General features: G+C 47.8%; 1 protein-coding gene across 1 annotated transcript; it reads left to right on the top strand.

Annotated features, from left to right (window-relative positions):
* The first annotated feature begins 243 nt into the window (after nt 1–243).
* On the top strand, nt 244–18,762 carry LOC139370227 (meteorin-like protein). The gene is made up of 5 exons (XM_071109581.1): nt 244–778; nt 3,702–3,948; nt 6,014–6,176; nt 10,166–10,225; nt 17,678–18,762. The coding sequence occupies exons 1-5, from the start codon at nt 681–683 to the stop codon at nt 18,004–18,006; spliced, it is 897 nt and encodes a 298-aa protein (XP_070965682.1). The 5' UTR covers nt 244–680; the 3' UTR covers nt 18,007–18,762.
* Nucleotides 18,763–20,476: the final 1,714 nt, after the last annotated feature.

Raw genomic sequence — 20,476 nt, 5'->3', positions numbered from 1 at the left:
CTGTATTACTCTAATAATATATCGGTGCAAGTGGTTACTGTTTCTCACCCGCGGGGGCTATGTCAAGGTGTTTTGAATTTGTGCGTGTGCATATTTGTGTGTGAGTGAGCGGATATTTACTGCTCTGCAACACGACGCTGATGTAGGTTATCTTCAGACCTGCGCGTGCTGCCATACTAATATTTATAAGAGCTATCGGGATGTGGCGCCAAGAACATCCGTGCTTGTCCGCGTTAAGACGCACACACACACACACACACACACACACACTGAGCGAGAGACCGAGAAGTTCGTCCGCTCGGGGCGTGGTTTAGAGCGTGTCACTCAAGCGGAGGAGTCAGCTGCTGGCACGAGTCTGGGCGGGGTGACGTGTGCGGAGCTGGAGCCCAGGCAGCAGCAGAAGTTCGTTATTAATGTCAGGACTTCCTCCTGTCTGTTAGTCACCAGTCTACTGCCGGAGGCTCCCAACGGTTTTACACGGATATTCCATCCTGTCGAAATGAAACGGAACTTTTACGGTACAAAACAGAACTGTTGATTCTGGTGGACCCGTAACCTTCTTTCCAGAGACCACGATGTGAATAAATAGTCATTTGCAGGATTTATTGGTGGATTTTTGTGGTTACTGAAAGGCGGGACGTGGTCTGACCATACTGGGGCGGAGGAGCGGTTGGTCAACCATGCTGTGGCCAGGCTTAGCGCACTGGGTAGCGGCTGTGTTTCTCTGTCGGGTCGCCTCGGCGCAGTACACCAGCGACCAGTGCAGCTGGAGAGGAAGGTAGGCTATACGTTTATTATTGTATGTGTGTTATTCGACAAGTTTGATTAACCCTTATAGGATGTAGACTATAAGCCTACAATCCTGTTGCCGAGCAACAATATATTTTGGTTAAGGAGTGTTGGGTTTAGGCTATGACAGTGTTGCTATCGAACCAGTGTAACAGGCTGATACATTCAGATGTTATGGAAACCCTCGTTTCCTCCCTGCACTTCCAGATGTTGCGCAATAATGTCCTGAACAGCGAGACCACCGCATATTTGCAGGTGCAAACAGGTTGGATAGATTAAGTCTAATGCATTTAATATGTTTTGCAAAAACGGGGGGAAGGGGGGGGGGGGTGAACCACTTGACACCCCCAGCCTCTGTGAGAGTGAGTGAGGGAGAGAGAGAGAGAGACGTCCTTCCTTATACAATGAGATTGTGTTTATACATGCGTTATGTAGTTTAGGCCTGATGGATTTGCATAGGGAACGTGTTTGTTTCTCCTGTCCTGTAGCCTATAGCGATGTGAGCTCCAATTGGCGGCGTGCCATAATATTCAAAGAAAACACGATAACATATTTTGAACTGTTCCAGTTCAGTATACCAAATCTCCGTGCGTGCGCCAAAAGGAGAGCTTGGGTTGGGCGCTTGGACCGTGGAGCCGCCGGAGGGAAAATTAGAGCTTGGGTTGGGCGCTTGGACCGTGGAGCCGCCGGAGGGAAAATTAGAGCTTGGGTTGGGCGCTTGGACCGTGGAGCCGCCAGAGGGAAAAGGAGAGTTTGGGTTGGGCGCTTGGACCGTGGAGCCGTCAGAGGAGAAATTATAGGTTTTCAGCGCTACACCTCGTGTCGAGTTCATACCTTACCTTTCACATACTCATAAAACTGTGTTCTAGGCTATTGTATATAGCATGGCACCCTCCAGAAAGTGAGTGCGCAGCCACTCCTGTAATTACAGTAAAATGAACAGGTCCATTTGGCCTGCCCTTTGATCCGTCGTTTTAAGACGCTGCGTAATAAAAATAACGACTGTGCGACGCTTTCTTGTTGCCGTGCCGCGGTGCGGTTTTCTTTTGAAGACATCAACTTCGAACAAGTTTGTAGTCTTTTACTGATCTTAAAGTGCGCGCATCCCAGATAACCGACCACATCCTCCCTCCCACAGTTTATCGAGAGAGAGAGAGAGAGAGAGAGAGAGAGAGAGAGAGAGAGAGAGAGACTCATGCTGTAATCAAGTTGCTCTTTAAACGACCTCTTAACTAAGTGATAAGGTATCATGCATTGGAAGTTAACTGTTAAATATGTTGTGTGTTCATGTTTATGACCAACAACATTTCTTCCTCAAACATCAAAATATATCCATAACAAGTTTCCTAACCTATTCTATCCCCCTCTACCCTCTCCTCCTCCCTCATCATCATAACCTCTCCTTCTCCCCCATCATCATAACCTCTCCTCCTCCCCCATCATCATAACCTCTCCTCCTCCCTCATCATCATAACCTCTCCTCCTCCCCCATCATCATAACCTCTCCTCCTCCCTCATCATCATAACCTCTCCTCCCCCATCATCATCATAACCTCTCCTCCTCCCTCATCATCATACCCTCTCACCCTCCCCCATCATCATAACCTCTCCTCCCCCATCATCATAACCTCTCCTCATCCCCCATCATCATAATCTCTCCCCCTCCCTCATCATAACCTCTCCTCCCCCATCATCATAACCACTCCTCCTCCCCCATCATCATAACCTCTCCTCCTCCCTCATCATCATCATCACCTCTCCTCCTCCCTCATCATCATCATAACCTCTCCTCCTCCCTCATCATCATCATAACCTCTCCTCCTCCCCCATCATTATAACCTCTCCTCTTCCCCCCATCATCATAACCTCTCCTCCTCCCCCATCATCATCATCAACCTCTTCTCCTCCCCCATCATCATCATAACCTCTCCTCCTCCCTCATCATCATCATAACCCCTCCTCCTCCCTCATCATCATCATAACCTCTCCTCCTCCCTCATCATCATCATAACCTCTCCTCCCTCATCATCATCATAACTTCTCCTCCTCCCTCATAATCATCATAACCTCTCCTCCTCCCCCATCATCATCATAACTTCTCCTCCTCCCTCATCATCATCATAACCTCTCCTCCCCCATCATCATCATAACCTCTCTTCCTCCCTCATCAACATCATAACCTCTCCTCCTCCCTCATCATCATCATAACCTCTCCTCTTCCCCCCATCATCATAACCTCTCCTCCTCCCCCATCATCATCATCAACCTCTCCTCCTCCCCCATCATCAACCTCTCCTCCTCCCCATCATCATCATAACCTCTACTCCTCCCCATAATCATCATATCCTCTCCTCTTCCTCCCCATCATCATAAACGCTCCTCCTCCTCCCCCATCATCATAACCTCTCCCACTCCCCCATCATCATCAAACTCTCCTCCTCCTCCCCCATCATAATAACTCTCCTCCTCCTCCCCCATCATCATAACTCTCCTCCTCCTCCCCCATCATCATAAACTCTCCTCCTCCTCCCCCATCATAATAACTCTCCTCCTCCTCCCCCATCATAATAACTCTCCTCCTCCTCCCCCATCATCATAAACTCTCTTCCTCCTCCCCCATCATCATAACCTCTCTTCCTCCTCCCCCATCATCATAACCTCTCCTCCTCCTCCCCCATCATCATAACCTCTCTTCCTCCTCCCCCATCATCATAACCTCTCTTCCTCCGCCCCCATCATCATAACCTCTCCTCCTCCTCCCCCATCATCATAACCTCTCCTCCTTCTCCTCCCCTTTACCCTCTCTCCTCCTCCTCCCCTTTACCCTCTCTCCTCCTTCCGCAATACCTTAACTTCTTCTCTACCCTACTGTCCCCCTCTCTCCCTCTCTCTCTCCCTCTCTCCTCCCCCAGTGGTCTGACCCATGAGTCTCACTCCCGTGATGTGGAGCAGGTATACCTGCGTTGCTCCCAGGGCAGTCTAGAGTGGCTCTATCCTACTGGGGCCCTCATCGTCAACCTGCGGCCCAACACGGAGCCCACGTCTGGGGCTTCCTCCGGCCTGCACGCCTGCATCAAGCCCCAGACAGACTCCCGCGGATCACACCTCTACCTGGAGAGAGCTGGACAGCTCCGCCTGCTGATGTCTGAGACAGAACAGGTAGATGGTCAGTTAGTCAGTCAATCAGTCTGTCTGGTGGTCACTCATTCAGCCAGTCAGCATTCGGGCAGTCAGTCGGTCTGTTGGTCAGCATTCGGTCAGTCAATCAGTTGGTCAGTCAATCAGTCAATCAGTTGGTCAGTCGGCCGGTCAGTCAGCATTCGGTCAGTCAATCAGTCAATAAGTTGGTCTGTTGGTCAGTCGGTCATTCAGCCAGTCAGCATTCGGTCAGTCAATCAGTCGGTCAGTCAATCAGTCGGTCAGTCAATCAGTCGGTTAGTCAATCAGTCGGTCAGTCATTCAGTCATTCAGTCGGTCAGTCAATCAGTCGGTCAGTCAATCAGTCGGTTAGTCAATCAGTCGGTCAGTCATTCAGTCATTCAGTCGGTCAGTCATTCAGTCAGTCATTCAGTCGGTCAGTCATTCAGTCGGTCAGTCATTCAGTCGGTCAGTCATTCAGTCGGTCAGTCATTCAGTCGGTCAGTCATTCAGTCATTCAGTCGGTCAGTCATTCAGTCAGTCATTCAGTCGGTCAGTCATTCAGTCGGTCAGTCATTCAGTCGGTCAGTCATTCAGTCGGTCAGTCATTCAGTCGGTCAGTCAATCAGTCGGTCAGTCATTCAGTCGGTCAGTCATTCAGTCGGTCAGTCATTCAGTCGGTCAGTCATTCAGTTGGTCAGTCAGCATTCGGTCAGTCAATCAGTTGGTCAGTCGGCCGGTCAGTCAGCAATTCGGTCAGTCAATCAGTCAATCAGTTGGTCTGTTGGTCAGTCGGTCATTCAGCCAGTCAGCATTCGGTCAGTCAATCAGTCGGTCAGTCAATCAGTCGGTCAGTCAATCAGTCGGTTAGTCAATCAGTCGGTCAGTCAATCAGTCGGTCAGTCATTCAGTCATTCAGTCGGTCAGTCATTCAGTCAGTCAGTCAATCAGTCGGTCAGTCAATCAGTCGGTCAGTCAATCAGTCGGTCAGTCAATCAGTCGGTCAGTCAATCAGTCGGTTAGTCAATCAGTCGGTCAGTCAATCAGTCGGTCAGTCATTCAGTCATTCAGTCGGTCAGTCATTCAGTCAGTCAGTCATTCAGTCAATCAGTCGGTCAGTCAATCAGTCGGTCAGTCAATCAGTCGGTCAGTCATTCAGTCGGTCAGTCGGTCAGTCATTCAGTCGGTCAGTCATTCAGTCGGTCAGTCATTCAGTCGGTCAGTCATTTAGTCGGTCAGTCATTCAGTCGGTCAGTCATTCAGTTGGTCAGTCACGTTTATTCATAAATCCCTTTTTTACATCAGAAGTAGATATTTCACAGTAACCTGACTGAGAACAGCACAGAGCAGGTTACATAGGCAGGAAACGCATGCTTAAGTTTAACCACTCTAAATATAACTGTTGATATGTTCATAAAGTACTTGTGTGAAAATGATTATCTCAGTGTCATTACACCAGTACATTACACCAGTACATTACACCAGTACATTACACCAGTACATTACACCAGTACATTACACCAGTACATTACACCAGTACATAGATACACCAGTACATTACACCAGTACATCACACCAGTACATTACACCAGTACATTACACCAGTACATTACACCAGTACATTACACCAGTACATTACACCAGTACATACATACACCAGTACATACATACACCAGTACATTACACCAGTACATTACACCAGTACATTACACCAGTACATTACACCAGTACATACATACACCAGTACATTACACCAGTACATTACACCAGTACATTACACCAGTACATTACACCAGTACATTACACCAGTACATACATACACCAGTACATTACACCAGTACATTACACCAGTACATTACACCAGTATATAGATACACCAGTACATTACACCAGTACATAGATACACCAGTACATTACACCAGTACATAGATACACCAGTACATTACACCAGTACATTACACCAGTACATTACACCAGTACATACATACACCAGTACATACATACACCAGTACATTACACCAGTACATAGATACACCAGTACATACATACACCAGTACATATTTAATCATGTTTGTTATATTTCCAGGCGCATGGCAGGGTGCAGTGTTTCTCCCTGACAGAGGGGGCGCTGTTCATAGAGGCAGTGGGCCAGCAGGACATCAGCAAGAGGATCACAGTGTTTCAGTATGAACTGGTGGCCAGCCACGGACCTGGAGCTCATCTGTACCCACACCTCAACACTGGCACTGGTAAGAGACCAACACACACACACACCTGAATACTGGCAAGAGACCAACACACACACACACCTGAACACTGGCACTGGTAAGAGACCAACACACACACACTCCTGAATACTGGACCTGGTAAGAGACCAACACACACATTTCATGGTAGAACCCAGGCGATAGAACCCGTTCCCCAGATAGAACCCGTTCCCCAGATCAAGGGCTGTACAAAGTTACATGACAGATGGACAGAGTCAGTGACAGAGTCCAGAGAGAGGAGGAAGAATGAACCACTGGTTCAACTGACCCCTAGACACATTAAATAGGCCTTGTGGGGAGGGGGGTGGGGGGGGGGGGGGGGGGCAGGAGATGACAGGAGTTAAACAGGGTGACTGTCTGTCTAGCCTAATAAAGCAGTCTAGCCAAGACCCACACATCCACAGCCCTGCTGTCACTCAAGAGACAGACCGGACCAGACCAGAGACCCCCCTCCCTCTCTTACTACTGTCCTCTATCCCCCTCTCCTCTCACCCGTCTCCCTCCTCTCTCTCCCATCTCCCTACCTCCTCTCTCTCCATCTCCCTCCCTCCTCTCTCTCTCCATCTCCCTCCCTCCTCTCTCTCTCGTCTCCCTCCCTCCTCTCTCTCTCATCTCCCTCTCTGACATAAAAAAACAAGCAGGCTAATCAACAGGTCACACTGGGGTCAAGCCCAGGGGTCAGCCAATCATCATCCAGCTGTCAATCAGTGGTGTCTGCTGCAAGACAGGGAGAGGATATGATTGGTCAGATGGAGAATGGAGGGAGGGAGAGTGGGAGAAAGAGAAAGGTTTGTATCTGCCTAGTACAGGTATAGAGGGAGGGAGAAAGAGAGAGATATGTTTTGTATCTGCCTAGTACATGTATGGAGGGAGAGAGAGATGTTTTACATCTGCCTAGTTCAGGTATGTGTGAGCCATAAAACCATTGACAGACAAAGAGAAAGACTGTGTGTTTAATAGTTGTTTTACTGGCAGACAGGGTCAAAGGTTACCACCCTGACTACCCTCTCCCACCTGTTGTTACACACACACACACACACACACACACACGAAAATCCTTCATCTTGTACCCTCCCCCCATAGACATCCATCTCATCCCTCCCTCTCTTCCTCCTCATTCCTCCCTCCTCACCCCTCCCTCTCTCCCTTCTCACCCCTCCCTCCTCATCTCTCCCTCTCTCCATCCTCATCCCTCCCTCTCTCCATCCTCATCCCTCCCTCTCTCCCTCCCTCCTCCTCTCTCCCTCCTCATCCCTCTCTCCCTCTCTCCCTCCTCATCCCTCTCTCCCTCCTCATTCTTCCCTCATTCCTCTCTCTCTTCCTCCTCATCCCTCATTCCTCCCCCTCTCTCGCCTCACCCCTCCCTCTCTACCCCAAATAGAGCTAGGGGGAACAACAAGGGGGTGAGAGAACCAGACTTCCCCCCTCTCACACCTCCTCTCCCCTCTCTCAGGAAGTGAGGGATGGATGGGGGAGGGAAAGAGGGAGGAGAATATTAGTGGAGAGATACAGGACTAACTGACTCACACGCTCAGTCTTCTTTATATCTGATGCTAGTGTTGTACACGATCGGTCAATCGTTTTAGAACACCTACTAATTCAAGGGTTTTCCTTTATTTGTACTATTCTCTATATGGAATCATGTAGTAACCAAAAAAGTGTTAAACAAATCAAAATATATTTGAGATTCTTAAAATAGCCACCCTTTGCCTTGATGACAGCTTTGCACACTCTTGGCATTCTCTCAATCCGCTTCATGAGTTAGTCATCCTCGAATGCATTTCAATTAACAGGTGTGCCTTCTTAAAAGATCATTTCTCTCCTTCTTAAAGTATTTCAGAAGGAAACATTGAGTTGTGACAGGGGGGGGGGGGGGTATATACAGAAAATAGCCCTATTTGGTAAAAGACCAATTCCATATTATGGCAAGAACATCTCAAATAAGCAAAGAGAAACAACAGTCCATCATTACTTTAAGACATGAAGGTCAGTCAATACGGAAAATATCTAGAACTTTTAAAATTTCTTCAAGTGCAGTCTCAAAAACCATCAAGCACTATGATGAAACTGTCTCTCATGAGGACCGCCACAGGAAAGGAAGACCCAGAGTTACCTCTGCTGCCGAGGATCAGTTCATTACAGTTAACTGTCTCTCATGAGGACGGCCACAGGAAAGGAAAACCCAGAGTTACCTCTGCTGCAGAGGATCAGTTCATTAGAGTTACCTCTGCTTCAGAGGATCAGTTCATTAGAGTTACCTCTGCTGCAGAGGATCAGTTCATTAGAGTTACCTCTGCTTCAGAGGATCAGTTCATTAGAGTTACCTCTGCTTCAGAGGATCAGTTCATTAGAGTTACCTCTGCTTCAGAGGATCAGTTCATTAGAGTTACCTCTGCTGCAGAGGATCAGTTCATTAGAGTTACCAGTATCAGAAATTACAGCCCAAATAAATGCTTCACAGTTCAAGTAACAGACACATCTCAACCTCAACTGTTCAGAGGAGACTGCGTGAATCAGGCCTTCATGGTTGAATTGCTGCAAAGAAACCACTACTAAAGGACACCAATAAGAAGAAGAGACTTGCTTTGGCCAAGAAACACGAGCAATGGATGTTAGACTGGTGTAAATGTGTCCTTTGGTCTAGAGTCTAAATTGGAGATTTTTGGTTCCAACCGCCGTGTCTTTGTGAGTATTATCTCTGTTTGTGTATTTCACACCGTAAAGCATGGAGGAGGAGGTGTTATGGTGTGGGTGTATGGATTATCTCCGTTTGTGTATTTCACACCGTAAAGCATGGAGGAGGAGGTGTTATGGTGTGGGTGTATGGATGATCTCTGTTTGTGTATTTCACACCGTGAAGCATGGAGGAGGAGGTGTTATGGTGTGGGGGAATATTGCTGGTGACATTGTCTGAGATTCATTTAGAATTCAAGGCACACTTAACCAGCATGACTACCACAGCATTCTGCAGCGATACTCCATCCCATCTGGTTTGGGCTTAGTGGGACTATCATTTGTTTTCAACAGGTCAATGACCCGTGGTGGGGTGTGGTGGTGTGTGGTGGTGGTGTGTGGTGTATGGTGGGGCTGTGGTGGTGTGTGGTGGTGGTGTGTGGTGGTGGTGTGTGGTGGTGTATGGTGGTGTATGGTGGTGTATGGTGGGGTGTGGTGGGGTGTGGTGGGGTGTGGTGGTGGTGGTGTATGGTGGGGTGGGGTGTGGTGGTGTATGGTGGGGCTGTGGTGGTGTGTGGTGGTGGTGTGTGGTGGTGTATGGTGGTGGTGTGTGGTGGTGTGTGGTGGTGGTGTGTGGTGGTGTATGGTGGTGTATGGTGTGGTGGGGTGTGGTGGGGTGTGGTGGTGGTGGTGTATGGTGGGGTGTGGTGGTGTATGGTGGGGCTGTGGTGGTGTGTGGTGGTGGTGTGTGGTGGTGTATGGTGGGGCTGTGGTGGTGTGTGGTGGTGGTGTGTGGTGGTGTATGGTGGTGGTGTGGTGGTGTATGGTGGTGGTGTGTGGTGGTGGTGTGTGGTGGTGTATGGTGGTGGTGTGGTGTGTGGTGGTGTATGGTGGGGCTGTGGTGGTGGTGTGTGGTGGTGTATGGTGGTGGTGTGGGGTGTGGTGGTGTATGGTGGTGGTGTATGGTGGGGCTGTGGTGGTGTGTGGTGGTGTATGGTGGTGGTGTGTGGTGGTGTATCGTGGGGCTGTGGTGGTGTGTGGTGGTGGTGTGTGGTGGTGTATGGTGGTGTGGTGTATGGTGGTGTGTGGTGGTGTACGGTGGTGTGTGTGGTGGTAGTGGTGTGGTGGGGTATGGTGGTGGTGTGGTGTGTGGTGGTGGTGTGGTGTGTGGTGGTGTATGGTGGTGTGGTGTATGGTGGTGGTGGTGTGTGGTGGTGGTGTACGGTGGTGTGTGTGGTGGTAGTGGTGTGGTGGGGTATGGTGGTGTATGTGTCTCATGTCTCATGTCTCTCTCTCAGCCTCCTGTACACCCTGCACAGATGACCAGATCCTGATGGCGGTATGCACCAGCGACTTTGGTAAGCACACACACACAGGTTACGCACAACACCACAACACACACACAAACACAGGTATGCACAACACCACAACACACACAGGTTACGCACAACACACACACACAGGTACGCACAACACCACAACACACACACAGGTTACGCACCACAACACAAACACACACAGGTTACGCACAACAACACAACACAAACACACACACACACACACACACACATACATACACACACAGGTACGCACAACACCACAACACACACACAGGTTACGCACCACAACACAAACACACACAGGTTACGCACAACACACACACACACACACACACACACACACACACACACACACACACACACATACATACACACACAGGTACGCACAACACCACAACACACATACACACAGAACAATGGCCATCACCATCATTAAGTTTGCTGTGGTCGGCCTGATCACCAACTACGAAGAGACAGCCAATAAGGGAGGATGTCAGCGCTCCACATCACTGAGGAATTAACATGGTACACACATAAACACACACACACCACGCCTTCCCGCTCAGGAGGCTTGGGCCCTCAGATCCTCAAAATGTTCTACAGCTGCACCATTGAGAGCATCTTGACTGGATGCATCTCCGCTTGGTACGGCAACTGCTTGGCATTCGACCGCAAGGCGCTACCGAGGGTAGTGGTATGGTGCAGTACCTCACCGGGGCCGAATTCCCTGCCATCCAGGACCTCTATACCAGGCGGTGTCAGAGGAAGGCCCTAAAAATGGTCAAAGACTCCAGGCGTCCAAGACATAGACTGTTCTCTCTGCTACCGCACGGCAAGCTGTACCGATGCCCCAAGACGTAGACTGTTCTCTCTGCTACCGCACGGCAAGCTGTACCGATGCACCAAGTCATAGACTGTTCTCTCTGCTACCGCACGGCAAGCTGTACCGATGCCCCAAGACTTAGACTGTTCTCTCTGCTACCGCACAGAAAGCTGTACCGATGCCCCAAGACGTAGACTGTTCTCTCTGCTACCGCACGACAAGCTGTACCGATGCACCAAGTCATAGACTGTTCTCTCTGCTACCACACGGCAAGCTGTACCGATGCACCAAGTCATAGACTGTTCTCTCTGCTACCACACGGCAAGCTGTACCGATGCCCCAAGTCATAGACTGTTCTCTCTGTTACACCACGGCAAGTTGTACCGATGCCCAAAGTCATAGACTGTTCTCTCTGCTACCCCACAGCAAGTTGTACCGATGCCCCAAGTCATAGACTGTTCTCTCTGCTACCACACGGCAAGTTGTACCGATGCCCCAAGTCATAGACTGTTCTCTCTGCTACCCCACAGCAAGTTGTACCGATGCCCCAAGTCATAGACTGTTCTCTCTGCTACCCCACAGCAAGTTGTACCAAAGCACCAAGTATGGAACCAACAGGACCCTGCTTCTACCCCCAAGTCTGGAACCAACAGGACCCTGCTTCTACCCCCAAGTCTGGAACCAACAGGACCCTGCTTCTACCCCCAAGTCTGGAACCAACAGGATCCTGCTTCTACCCCCAAGTCTGGAACCAACAGGACCCTGCTTCTACCCCCAAGTCTGGAACCAACAGGACCCTGCTTCTACCCCCAAGTCTGGAACCAACAGGACCCTGCTTCTACCCCCAAGTCTGGAACCAACAGAACCCTGCTTCTACCCCCAAGTCTGGAACCAACAGGACCCTGCTTATACCCCCAAGCCATAAGACTGAACAAGACCGCTGAATAGTTAACCAATAACTCTCTGGACTATCTGCATTGAACCCCATTACACTCTACACTCATCACATACACTGCTGCTACTGTTTATTACCTATCCTGTTCCCTAGTCACTTTACCTCTACCTATATGTACATATCTACCTCCATTACCTCGTACCCCTGCACATTGACTCAGTACTGATACCACGTGTGTATAGCCAAGTTATCATAGACTCAGTACTGGTACCCTGTGTGTATAGTCATGTTATCATAGACTCAGTACTGGTACCCTGTGTGTATAGTCATGTTATCATAGACTCAGTACTGGTACCCTGTGTGTATAGTCATGTTATCATAGACTCAGTACTGGTACCCTGTGTGTATAGTCATGTTATCATAGACTCAGTACTGGTACCCTGTGTGTATAGTCATGTTATCATAGACTCAGTACTGGTACCCTGTGTGTATAGTCATGTTATCATAGACTCAGTACTGGTACCCTGTGTGTATAGTCATGTTATCATAGACTCAGTACTGGTACCCTGTGTGTATAGTCATGTTATCATAGACTCAGTACTGGTACCCTGTGTGTATAGTCATGTTATCATAGACTCAGTACTGGTACCCTGTGTGTATAGTCATGTTATCATAGACTCAGTACTGGTACCCTGTGTGTATAGTCATGTTATCATAGACTCAGTACTGGTACCCTGTGTGTATAGTCATGTTATCATAGACTCAGTACTGGTACCCTGTGTGTATAGTCATGTTATCGTAGACTCAGTACTGGTACCCTGTGTGTATAGTCATGTTATCATAGACTCAGTACTGGTACCCTGTGTGTATAGTCATGTTATCGTAGACTCAGTACTGGTACCCTGTGTGTATAGTCATGTTATCATAGACTCAGTACTGGTACCCTGTGTGTATAGTCATGTTATCATAGACTCAGTACTGGTACCCTGTGTGTATAGTCATGTTATCATAGACTCAGTACTGGCACCCTGTGTGTATAGTCATGTTATCATAGACTCAGTACTGGTACCCTGTGTGTATAGTCATGTTATCGTAGACTCAGTACTGGTACCCTGTGTGTATAGTCATGTTATCGTAGACTCAGTACTGGTACCCTGTGTGTATAGTCATGTTATCATAGACTCAGTACTGGTACCCTGTGTGTATAGTCATGTTATCATAGACTCAGTACTGGTACCCTGTGTGTATAGTCATGTTATCATAGACTCAGTACTGGTACCCTGTGTGTATAGTCATGTTATCATAGACTCAGTACTGGTACCCTGTGTGTATAGTCATGTTATCATAGACTCAGTCCTGGTACCCTGTGTGTATAGTCATGTTATCATAGACTCAGTCCTGGTACCCTGTGTGTATAGTCATGTTATCATAGACTCAGTACTGGTACCCTGTGTGTATAGTCATGTTATCATAGACTCAGTACTGGTACCCTGTGTGTATAGTCATGTTATCATAGACTCAGTACTGGTACCCTGTGTGTATAGTCATGTTATCATAGACTCAGTACTGGTACCCTGTGTGTATAGTCATGTTATCATAGACTCAGTACTGGTACCCTGTGTGTATAGTCATGTTATCGTAGACTCAGTACTGGTACCCTGTGTGTATAGTCATGTTATCGTAGACTCAGTACTGGTACCCTGTGTGTATAGTCATGTTATCATAGACTCAGTACTGGTACCCTGTGTGTATAGTCATGTTATCATAGACTCAGTACTGGTACCCTGTGTGTATAGTCATGTTATCATAGACTCAGTACTGGTACCCTGTGTGTATAGTCATGTTATCATAGACTCAGTACTGGTACCCTGTGTGTATAGTCATGTTATCATAGACTCAGTCCTGGTACCCTGTGTGTATAGTCATGTTATCATAGACTCAGTACTGGTACCCTGTGTGTATAGTCATGTTATCATAGACTCAGTACTGGTACCCTGTGTGTATAGTCATGTTATCATAGACTCAGTACTGGTACCCTGTGTGTATAGTCATGTTATCATAGACTCAGTACTGGTACCCTGTGTGTATAGTCATGTTATCATAGACTCAGTACTGGTACCCTGTGTGTATAGTCATGTTATCATAGACTCAGTACTGGTACCCTGTGTGTATAGTCATGTTATCATAGACTCAGTACTGGTACCCTGTGTGTATAGTCATGTTATCATAGACTCAGTACTGGTACCCTGTGTGTATAGTCATGTTATCATAGACTCAGTACTGGTACCCTGTGTGTATAGTCATGTTATCATAGACTCAGTACTGGTACCCTGTGTGTATAGTCATGTTATCATAGACTCAGTACTGGTACCCTGTGTGTATAGTCATGTTATCATAGACTCAGTACTGGTACCCTGTGTGTATAGTCATGTTATCATAGACTCAGTACTGGTACCCTGTGTGTATAGTCATGTTATCATAGACTCAGTACTGGTACCCTGTGTGTATAGTCATGTTATCATAGACTCAGTACTGGTACCCTGTGTGTATAGTCATGTTATCATAGACTCAGTACTGGTACCCTGTGTGTATAGTCATGTTATCATAGACTCAGTACTGGTACCCTGTGTGTATAGTCATGTATATCATAGACTCAGTACTGGTACCCTGTGTGTATAGTCATGTTATCATAGACTCAGTACTGGTACCCTGTGTGTATAGTCATGTTATCATAGACTCAGTACTGGTACCCTGTGTGTATAGTCATGTTATCATAGACTCAGTACTGGTACCCTGTGTGTATAGTCATGTTATCATAGACTCAGTACTGGTACCCTGTGTGTATAGTCATGTTATCATAGACTCAGTACTGGTACCCTGTGTGTATAGTCATGTTATCATAGACTCAGTACTGGTACCCTGTGTGTATAGTCATGTTATCATAGACTCAGTACTGGTACCCTGTGTGTATAGTCATGTTATCATAGACTCAGTACTGGTACCCTGTGTGTATAGTCATGTTATCATAGACTCAGTACTGGTACCCTGTGTGTATAGTCATGTTATCATAGACTCAGTACTGGTACCCTGTGTGTATAGTCATGTTATCATAGACTCAGTACTGGTACCCTGTGTGTATAGTCATGTTATCATAGACTCAGTACTGGTACCCTGTGTGTATAGTCATGTTATCATAGACTCAGTACTGGTACCCTGTGTGTATAGTCATGTTATCATAGACTCAGTACTGGTACCCTGTGTGTATAGTCATGTTATCATAGACTCAGTACTGGTACCCTGTGTGTATAGTCATGTTATCATAGACTCAGTACTGGTACCCTGTGTGTATAGTCATGTTATCATAGACTCAGTACTGGTACCCTGTGTGTATAGTCATGTTATCATAGACTCAGTACTGGTACCCTGTGTGTATAGTCATGTTATCATAGACTCAGTACTGGTACCCTGTGTGTATAGTCATGTTATCATAGACTCAGTACTGGTACCCTGTGTGTATAGTCATGTTATCATAGACTCAGTACTGGTACCCTGTGTGTATAGTCATGTTATCATGTTATCATAGACTCAGTACTGGTACCCTGTGTGTATAGTCATGTTATCATAGACTCAGTACTGGTACCCTGTGTGTATAGTCATGTTATCATAGACTCAGTACTGGTACCCTGTGTGTATAGTCATGTTATCATAGACTCAGTACTGGTACCCTGTGTGTATAGTCATGTTATCATAGACTCAGTACTGGTACCCTGTGTGTATAGTCATGTTATCATAGACTCAGTACTGGTACCCTGTGTGTATAGTCATGTTATCATAGACTCAGTACTGGTACCCTGTGTGTATAGTCATGTTATCATAGACTCAGTACTGGTACCCTGTGTGTATAGTCATGTTATCATAGACTCAGTACTGGTACCCTGTGTGTATAGTCATGTTATCATAGACTCAGTACTGGTACCCTGTGTGTATAGTCATGTTATCGTAGACTCAGTACTGGTACCCTGTGTGTATAGTCATGTTATCATAGACTCAGTACTGGTACCCTGTGTGTATAGTCATGTTATCATAGACTCAGTACTGGTACCCTGTGTGTATAGTCATGTTATCATAGACTCAGTACTGGTACCCTGTGTGTATAGTCATGTTATCATAGACTCAGTACTGGTACCCTGTGTGTATAGTCATGTTATCATAGACTCAGTACTGGTACCCTGTGTGTATAGTCATGTTATCATAGACTCAGTACTGGTACCCTGTGTGTATAGTCATGTTATCATAGACTCAGTACTGGTACCCTGTGTGTATAGTCATGTTATCATAGACTCAGTACTGGTACCCTGTGTGTATAGTCATGTTATCATAGACTCAGTACTGGTACCCTGTGTGTATAGTCATGTTATCATAGACTCAGTACTGGTACCCTGTGTGTATAGTCATGTTATCATAGACTCAGTACTGGTACCCTGTGTGCATAGTCATGTTATCATAGACTCAGTACTGGTACCCTGTGTGTATAGTCATGTTATCATAGACTCAGTACTGGTACCCTGTGTGTATAGTCATGTTACTCGTGTTATTTTTCTATTACATTAAAATGTTTCTCTCTGCATTGTTGTGAAGGGCCCGTCAGTCAGCATTTCACTGTTAGTCTCCACCTGTTGTTTCCCAGCATGTGACAAATGGTATTTGATTTGATTTAGAACACAGCCACAAACAGCACCAGCTGTAAAGGACATGAACAATCCTTTTCATCACTCTCTCTCTCCCCTCTCCTCCCCATATCTCTCTCCTCCCTCTCCTCCCCATATCTCTCTCCTCCCTCTCCTCCCCATATCTCTCTCCTCCCTCTCCTCCCCATATCTCTCTCCCCCCTCTCCTCCCCAAATCTCTCTCCTCCCTCTCCCCCCTCTCCTCCCCATATATCTCTCCTCCCTCTCCCCCTCTCCTCCTCATATCTCTCTCCTCCCTCTCCCCCCTCTCCTCCCCATATCTCTCTCCTCACCATTTCTCTCTCCTCATTCTCCTCCCCATATATCTCTCTCCTCCCTCTCCTCCCCATATCTCTCTCCTCCCCATATCTCTCTCCTCCCTCTCCTCCCCCTCTCCTCCCCATATCCCTCTCCTCCCCATATCCCTCTCCTCCCCATATCTCTCTCCTCCCCATATCTCTCTCCTCATTCTCCTCCCCATATATCTCTCTCCTCCCTCTCCTCCCCATATATCTCTCTCCTCCCTCTCCTCCCCATATATCTCTCTCCTCCCCATATCTCTCTCTCCTCCCTCTCCTCCCCATATCTCTCTCCTCCCTCTCCTCCCCATATCTCTCTCCTCATTCTCCTCCCCATATATCTCTCTCCTCCCTCTCCTCCCCCTATATCTCTCTCCTCCCTCTCCTCCCCATATCTCTCTCCTCCCTCTCCTCCCCATATCTCTCTCCTCCCTCTCCTCCCCATATATCTCTCTCCTCCCCATATATCTCTCTCCTCCCTCTCCTCCCCATATATCTCTCTCCTCCCCATATCTCTCTCCTCCCCATCTCCTCCCCATATCTCTCTCCTCCTTCTCCTCCCCATATCTCTCTCCTCCCTATCTCCCCCCCATATCTCCCTCCTCCTTTTCCTCCCCATATCTCTCTCGCCTCCCTCTCTCCTCCCTCTCTCCTCCCCATATCTCTCTCTCCTCCCCATATCTCTCTCTCCTCCCCATATCTCTCTCCCTCCCTCTTTCTCTCCAGCGGGTCGTGGCAGTATCCGTGGCGTTGACACGCCCTCGTCATCAGACCACTCCTCCGTTGCCGTGACGCTAAGCCGCCTGTTCCATCAGAAGAGCGGAGTGTTCTCTCTGGACGGAGCCAGAGGAAAGGGGTGGTCCGGACGTCTGAACACGCCCCTGCGGTGCCGGCTGCAGCCGAGGGAGAAGGGGGAGTTCCTGTTCACGGGGGCAGTGAGGTTCGGAGAGGCGTGGCTTGGCTGCTCCCCGCACTACCGCCACTTTCTGAAGCTCTACAGGACCGCCCTGGAGACAGGAAGTAACCCCTGTCACATGGACATGGACACAGACTGAGGCACGCCCCTTCCGCCCAGGAGACAACCAATCAGGGAACAGGATTGGGAAACAAACTCAGCGAATCAGGGACACAGAGAGAGAGGGCTGGGTCGCTGGCTGGACTGACAGGGCCCTGATCCAATCAGAGGAGTGAAGTCGTAAAGGGGCGGAATCTTTGATATGACTGAGAGGTGGTTGGACGTGGTCCTAAGCCCTGCTAACCGATTGGCTGAAGCTCTTACAGTTGCCTAGCAGCAAGGATAGTTGGCCTGTGTCTGAACAGTTCTAAAGCCATCTGTTGTCATAGAATGTCTTAAGACGCTGGTGTGTGTGTGTGTGTGTATAGTGTGTGTGTGTCTGTGTGTTTGTGCGCGTGTGTTGGAAATAGATGTAAATATGATCATTGTTGTAATGAAAGTTTGTTTCGTGAAAAGCTTTATGTTTACAGTTTAGAGGTTGTCTTCTGACAGAAGTGTATAGTGGGTTCCTGCACAGCGTGTGTGTCTTAGCGTGTTTGTGTGTGTCTTAGCATGCTCTTGTGTGTCTTAGCGTGTTTGTGTGTGCGCGCTAGTGAGTGTGTGAACGTGTATGTACTAGCCTGTGAATGTGTGTGTGCGCTAGCGTGTGTGGTTCTGCACTAGCTTGTGTGAAGGTGTGTCTGTGAAGGTGTGTGTGTGAAGGTGTGTGTGTGAAGGTGTGTGTGCGACTGTGTTAAAGTACAATAGCACTCTGGCTCTCTGTTCTAGGGAATAAACTGTCTTCCTGGAACAAGTCTTTATTTTACTGTGTCTAGATGTGTCTGTGTCTAGATGTGTCTGTGTCTAGATGTGTCTGTGTCTAGATGTGTCTGTGTCACATTGGATTTCTCTACAGTGTTTATAAGGTACTGTTTTGAAGTATCCTCATGTGTGTGTGTGGGGGCGTTTGCATGTGTGTGTGTGGGCGTGTGTGTACTATCACAGTAAAGGGAGAGAGTGAGTGTGTGTGTGTGTATATATTATCACAGTAAAGGGAGAGTGTGTGTGTGTGTATATTATCACAGTAAAGGGAGAGTGTGTGTGTGTGTGTGTGTGTATATAGTATCACAGTAAAGGGAGAGAGAGTGTGTGTGAGTGAGTGTATATATTATCACAGTAAAGGGAGAGAGAGTGTGTGTGTGTGTGTGTGTGTGTATATATTATCACAGTAAAAGGAGAGAGTGTGTATATATTATCACAGTAAAGGGAGAGGGAGTAGAGGCAGACTTTTATGATCCATTTGATTTATTTTCCGACATCTTCGGCCAAAACCACTTCAACAACCACACTGGTGCGAGTGTGTGTGTGCGCGCATGTCTGTTGCAGATTAATTAATTGTCCAATGTTCACAAATGTCCAATGGAAATGTGCATTTGGGCTATCCCCTCTGACACACACACACACACACACACACACAGGTTGGACTGAGTGGTGGAGGAGGGCAAGGATGGAGGCAGGGAGAATTGGAGGGAGGGATGGAGGGAGAGAAAGATGGAGGTAGAGAAGGATGGAGGGAGAGAAGGGAAGATGGAGGGAGAGAAGGAAAGATGGAGGTAGAGAAGGAAGGATGGAGGTAGAGAAGGAAGGATGGAGGTAGAGAAGGATGGAGGGAGAGAAGGAAAGATGGAGGATGACCTCAGTGTCAGTGGGGGGGGGGGGGGGGGGGGGGGGGGGGTCACATTTCCCCTCAGGAAGAACAGCAATGTTTGGAATGTCTCCCTCACACACACACACTTTCTCTGCTGTGTTGTGAGTGTACACCCACACGAGTTTGTAAAACGTCTGCCCTGCTCGAGCTGGCCCAGTCAGCTGTAAGTGCTGTCATTGTGAAGTGGAAACTTCTAGGAGCAACAACAGCTCAGCCATGAATTGGATGACCACACACGGGAAGTGCGTAGCACGTAAAAATTGTCTGTCCTCGGTTGCAACATTCACTACCGAGTTCCAAACTGCCTCTGGAAGCAACATCAACACAATAACTGTTCATCGGGAGCTTCGTGAAATGGGTTTCCATGGCCGAGCAGCCGCACACAAGCCTAAGATCCCCATGCTCAATGCGTTGGCTGGAGTGGTGTAAAGCTCAGCGCCATTGGATTCTGGAGCAGTGGAAACGCCTTCTCTGGAGTGAACCATCTGGCAGTTCAACGGACCAATCTGGGTTTGCTGGATGCCAGGAGAACGCTACCTGCATCAATGCATAGTGCCAACTGTAAAGTTTGGTGGAGGAGGAATAACGGTCTGTGGCTGTTTTTCATGGTTCAGGCTAGTCTCCTTAGTTCCCGTGAAGGTAAATCTCAATGCTACAGCATACAATGACATTCTAGACGATTCTGTGCTTCCAACTTTGTGGCAAAAGTTTGGGGAAGGCCATTTCCTGCCCCTGTGCACAAAGCGAGATCCATACAGAAATGGTTTGTCAAGATCGGTGTGGAAGAACTTGACTGGCATGCACAGATCCCTGACCTCAACCC

This window comes from Oncorhynchus clarkii, chromosome 17 (genome assembly GCF_045791955.1).
Source record: "Oncorhynchus clarkii lewisi isolate Uvic-CL-2024 chromosome 17, UVic_Ocla_1.0, whole genome shotgun sequence".
In the NCBI taxonomy this organism is placed as follows: domain Eukaryota; kingdom Metazoa; phylum Chordata; class Actinopteri; order Salmoniformes; family Salmonidae; genus Oncorhynchus; species Oncorhynchus clarkii.
Note: the sequence above shows the minus strand (reverse complement) of the source record. Positions and strands in the feature narration are given on the sequence as shown.

Bases quoted from the DNA above. Each gene is read 5' to 3' on its own strand.
- LOC139370227 (XM_071109581.1), top strand. From the start codon at position 681: ATGCTGTGGCCAGGCTTAGCGCACTGGGTAGCGGCTGTGTTTCTCTGT. The intron at 779-3,701 runs GTAGGCTATACG...CTCCTCCCCCAG, and splicing joins CAGTGCAGCTGGAGAGGAAG to TGGTCTGACCCATGAGTCTC. The intron at 10,226-17,677 runs GTAAGCACACAC...CTTTCTCTCCAG, and splicing joins GGTATGCACCAGCGACTTTG to CGGGTCGTGGCAGTATCCGT.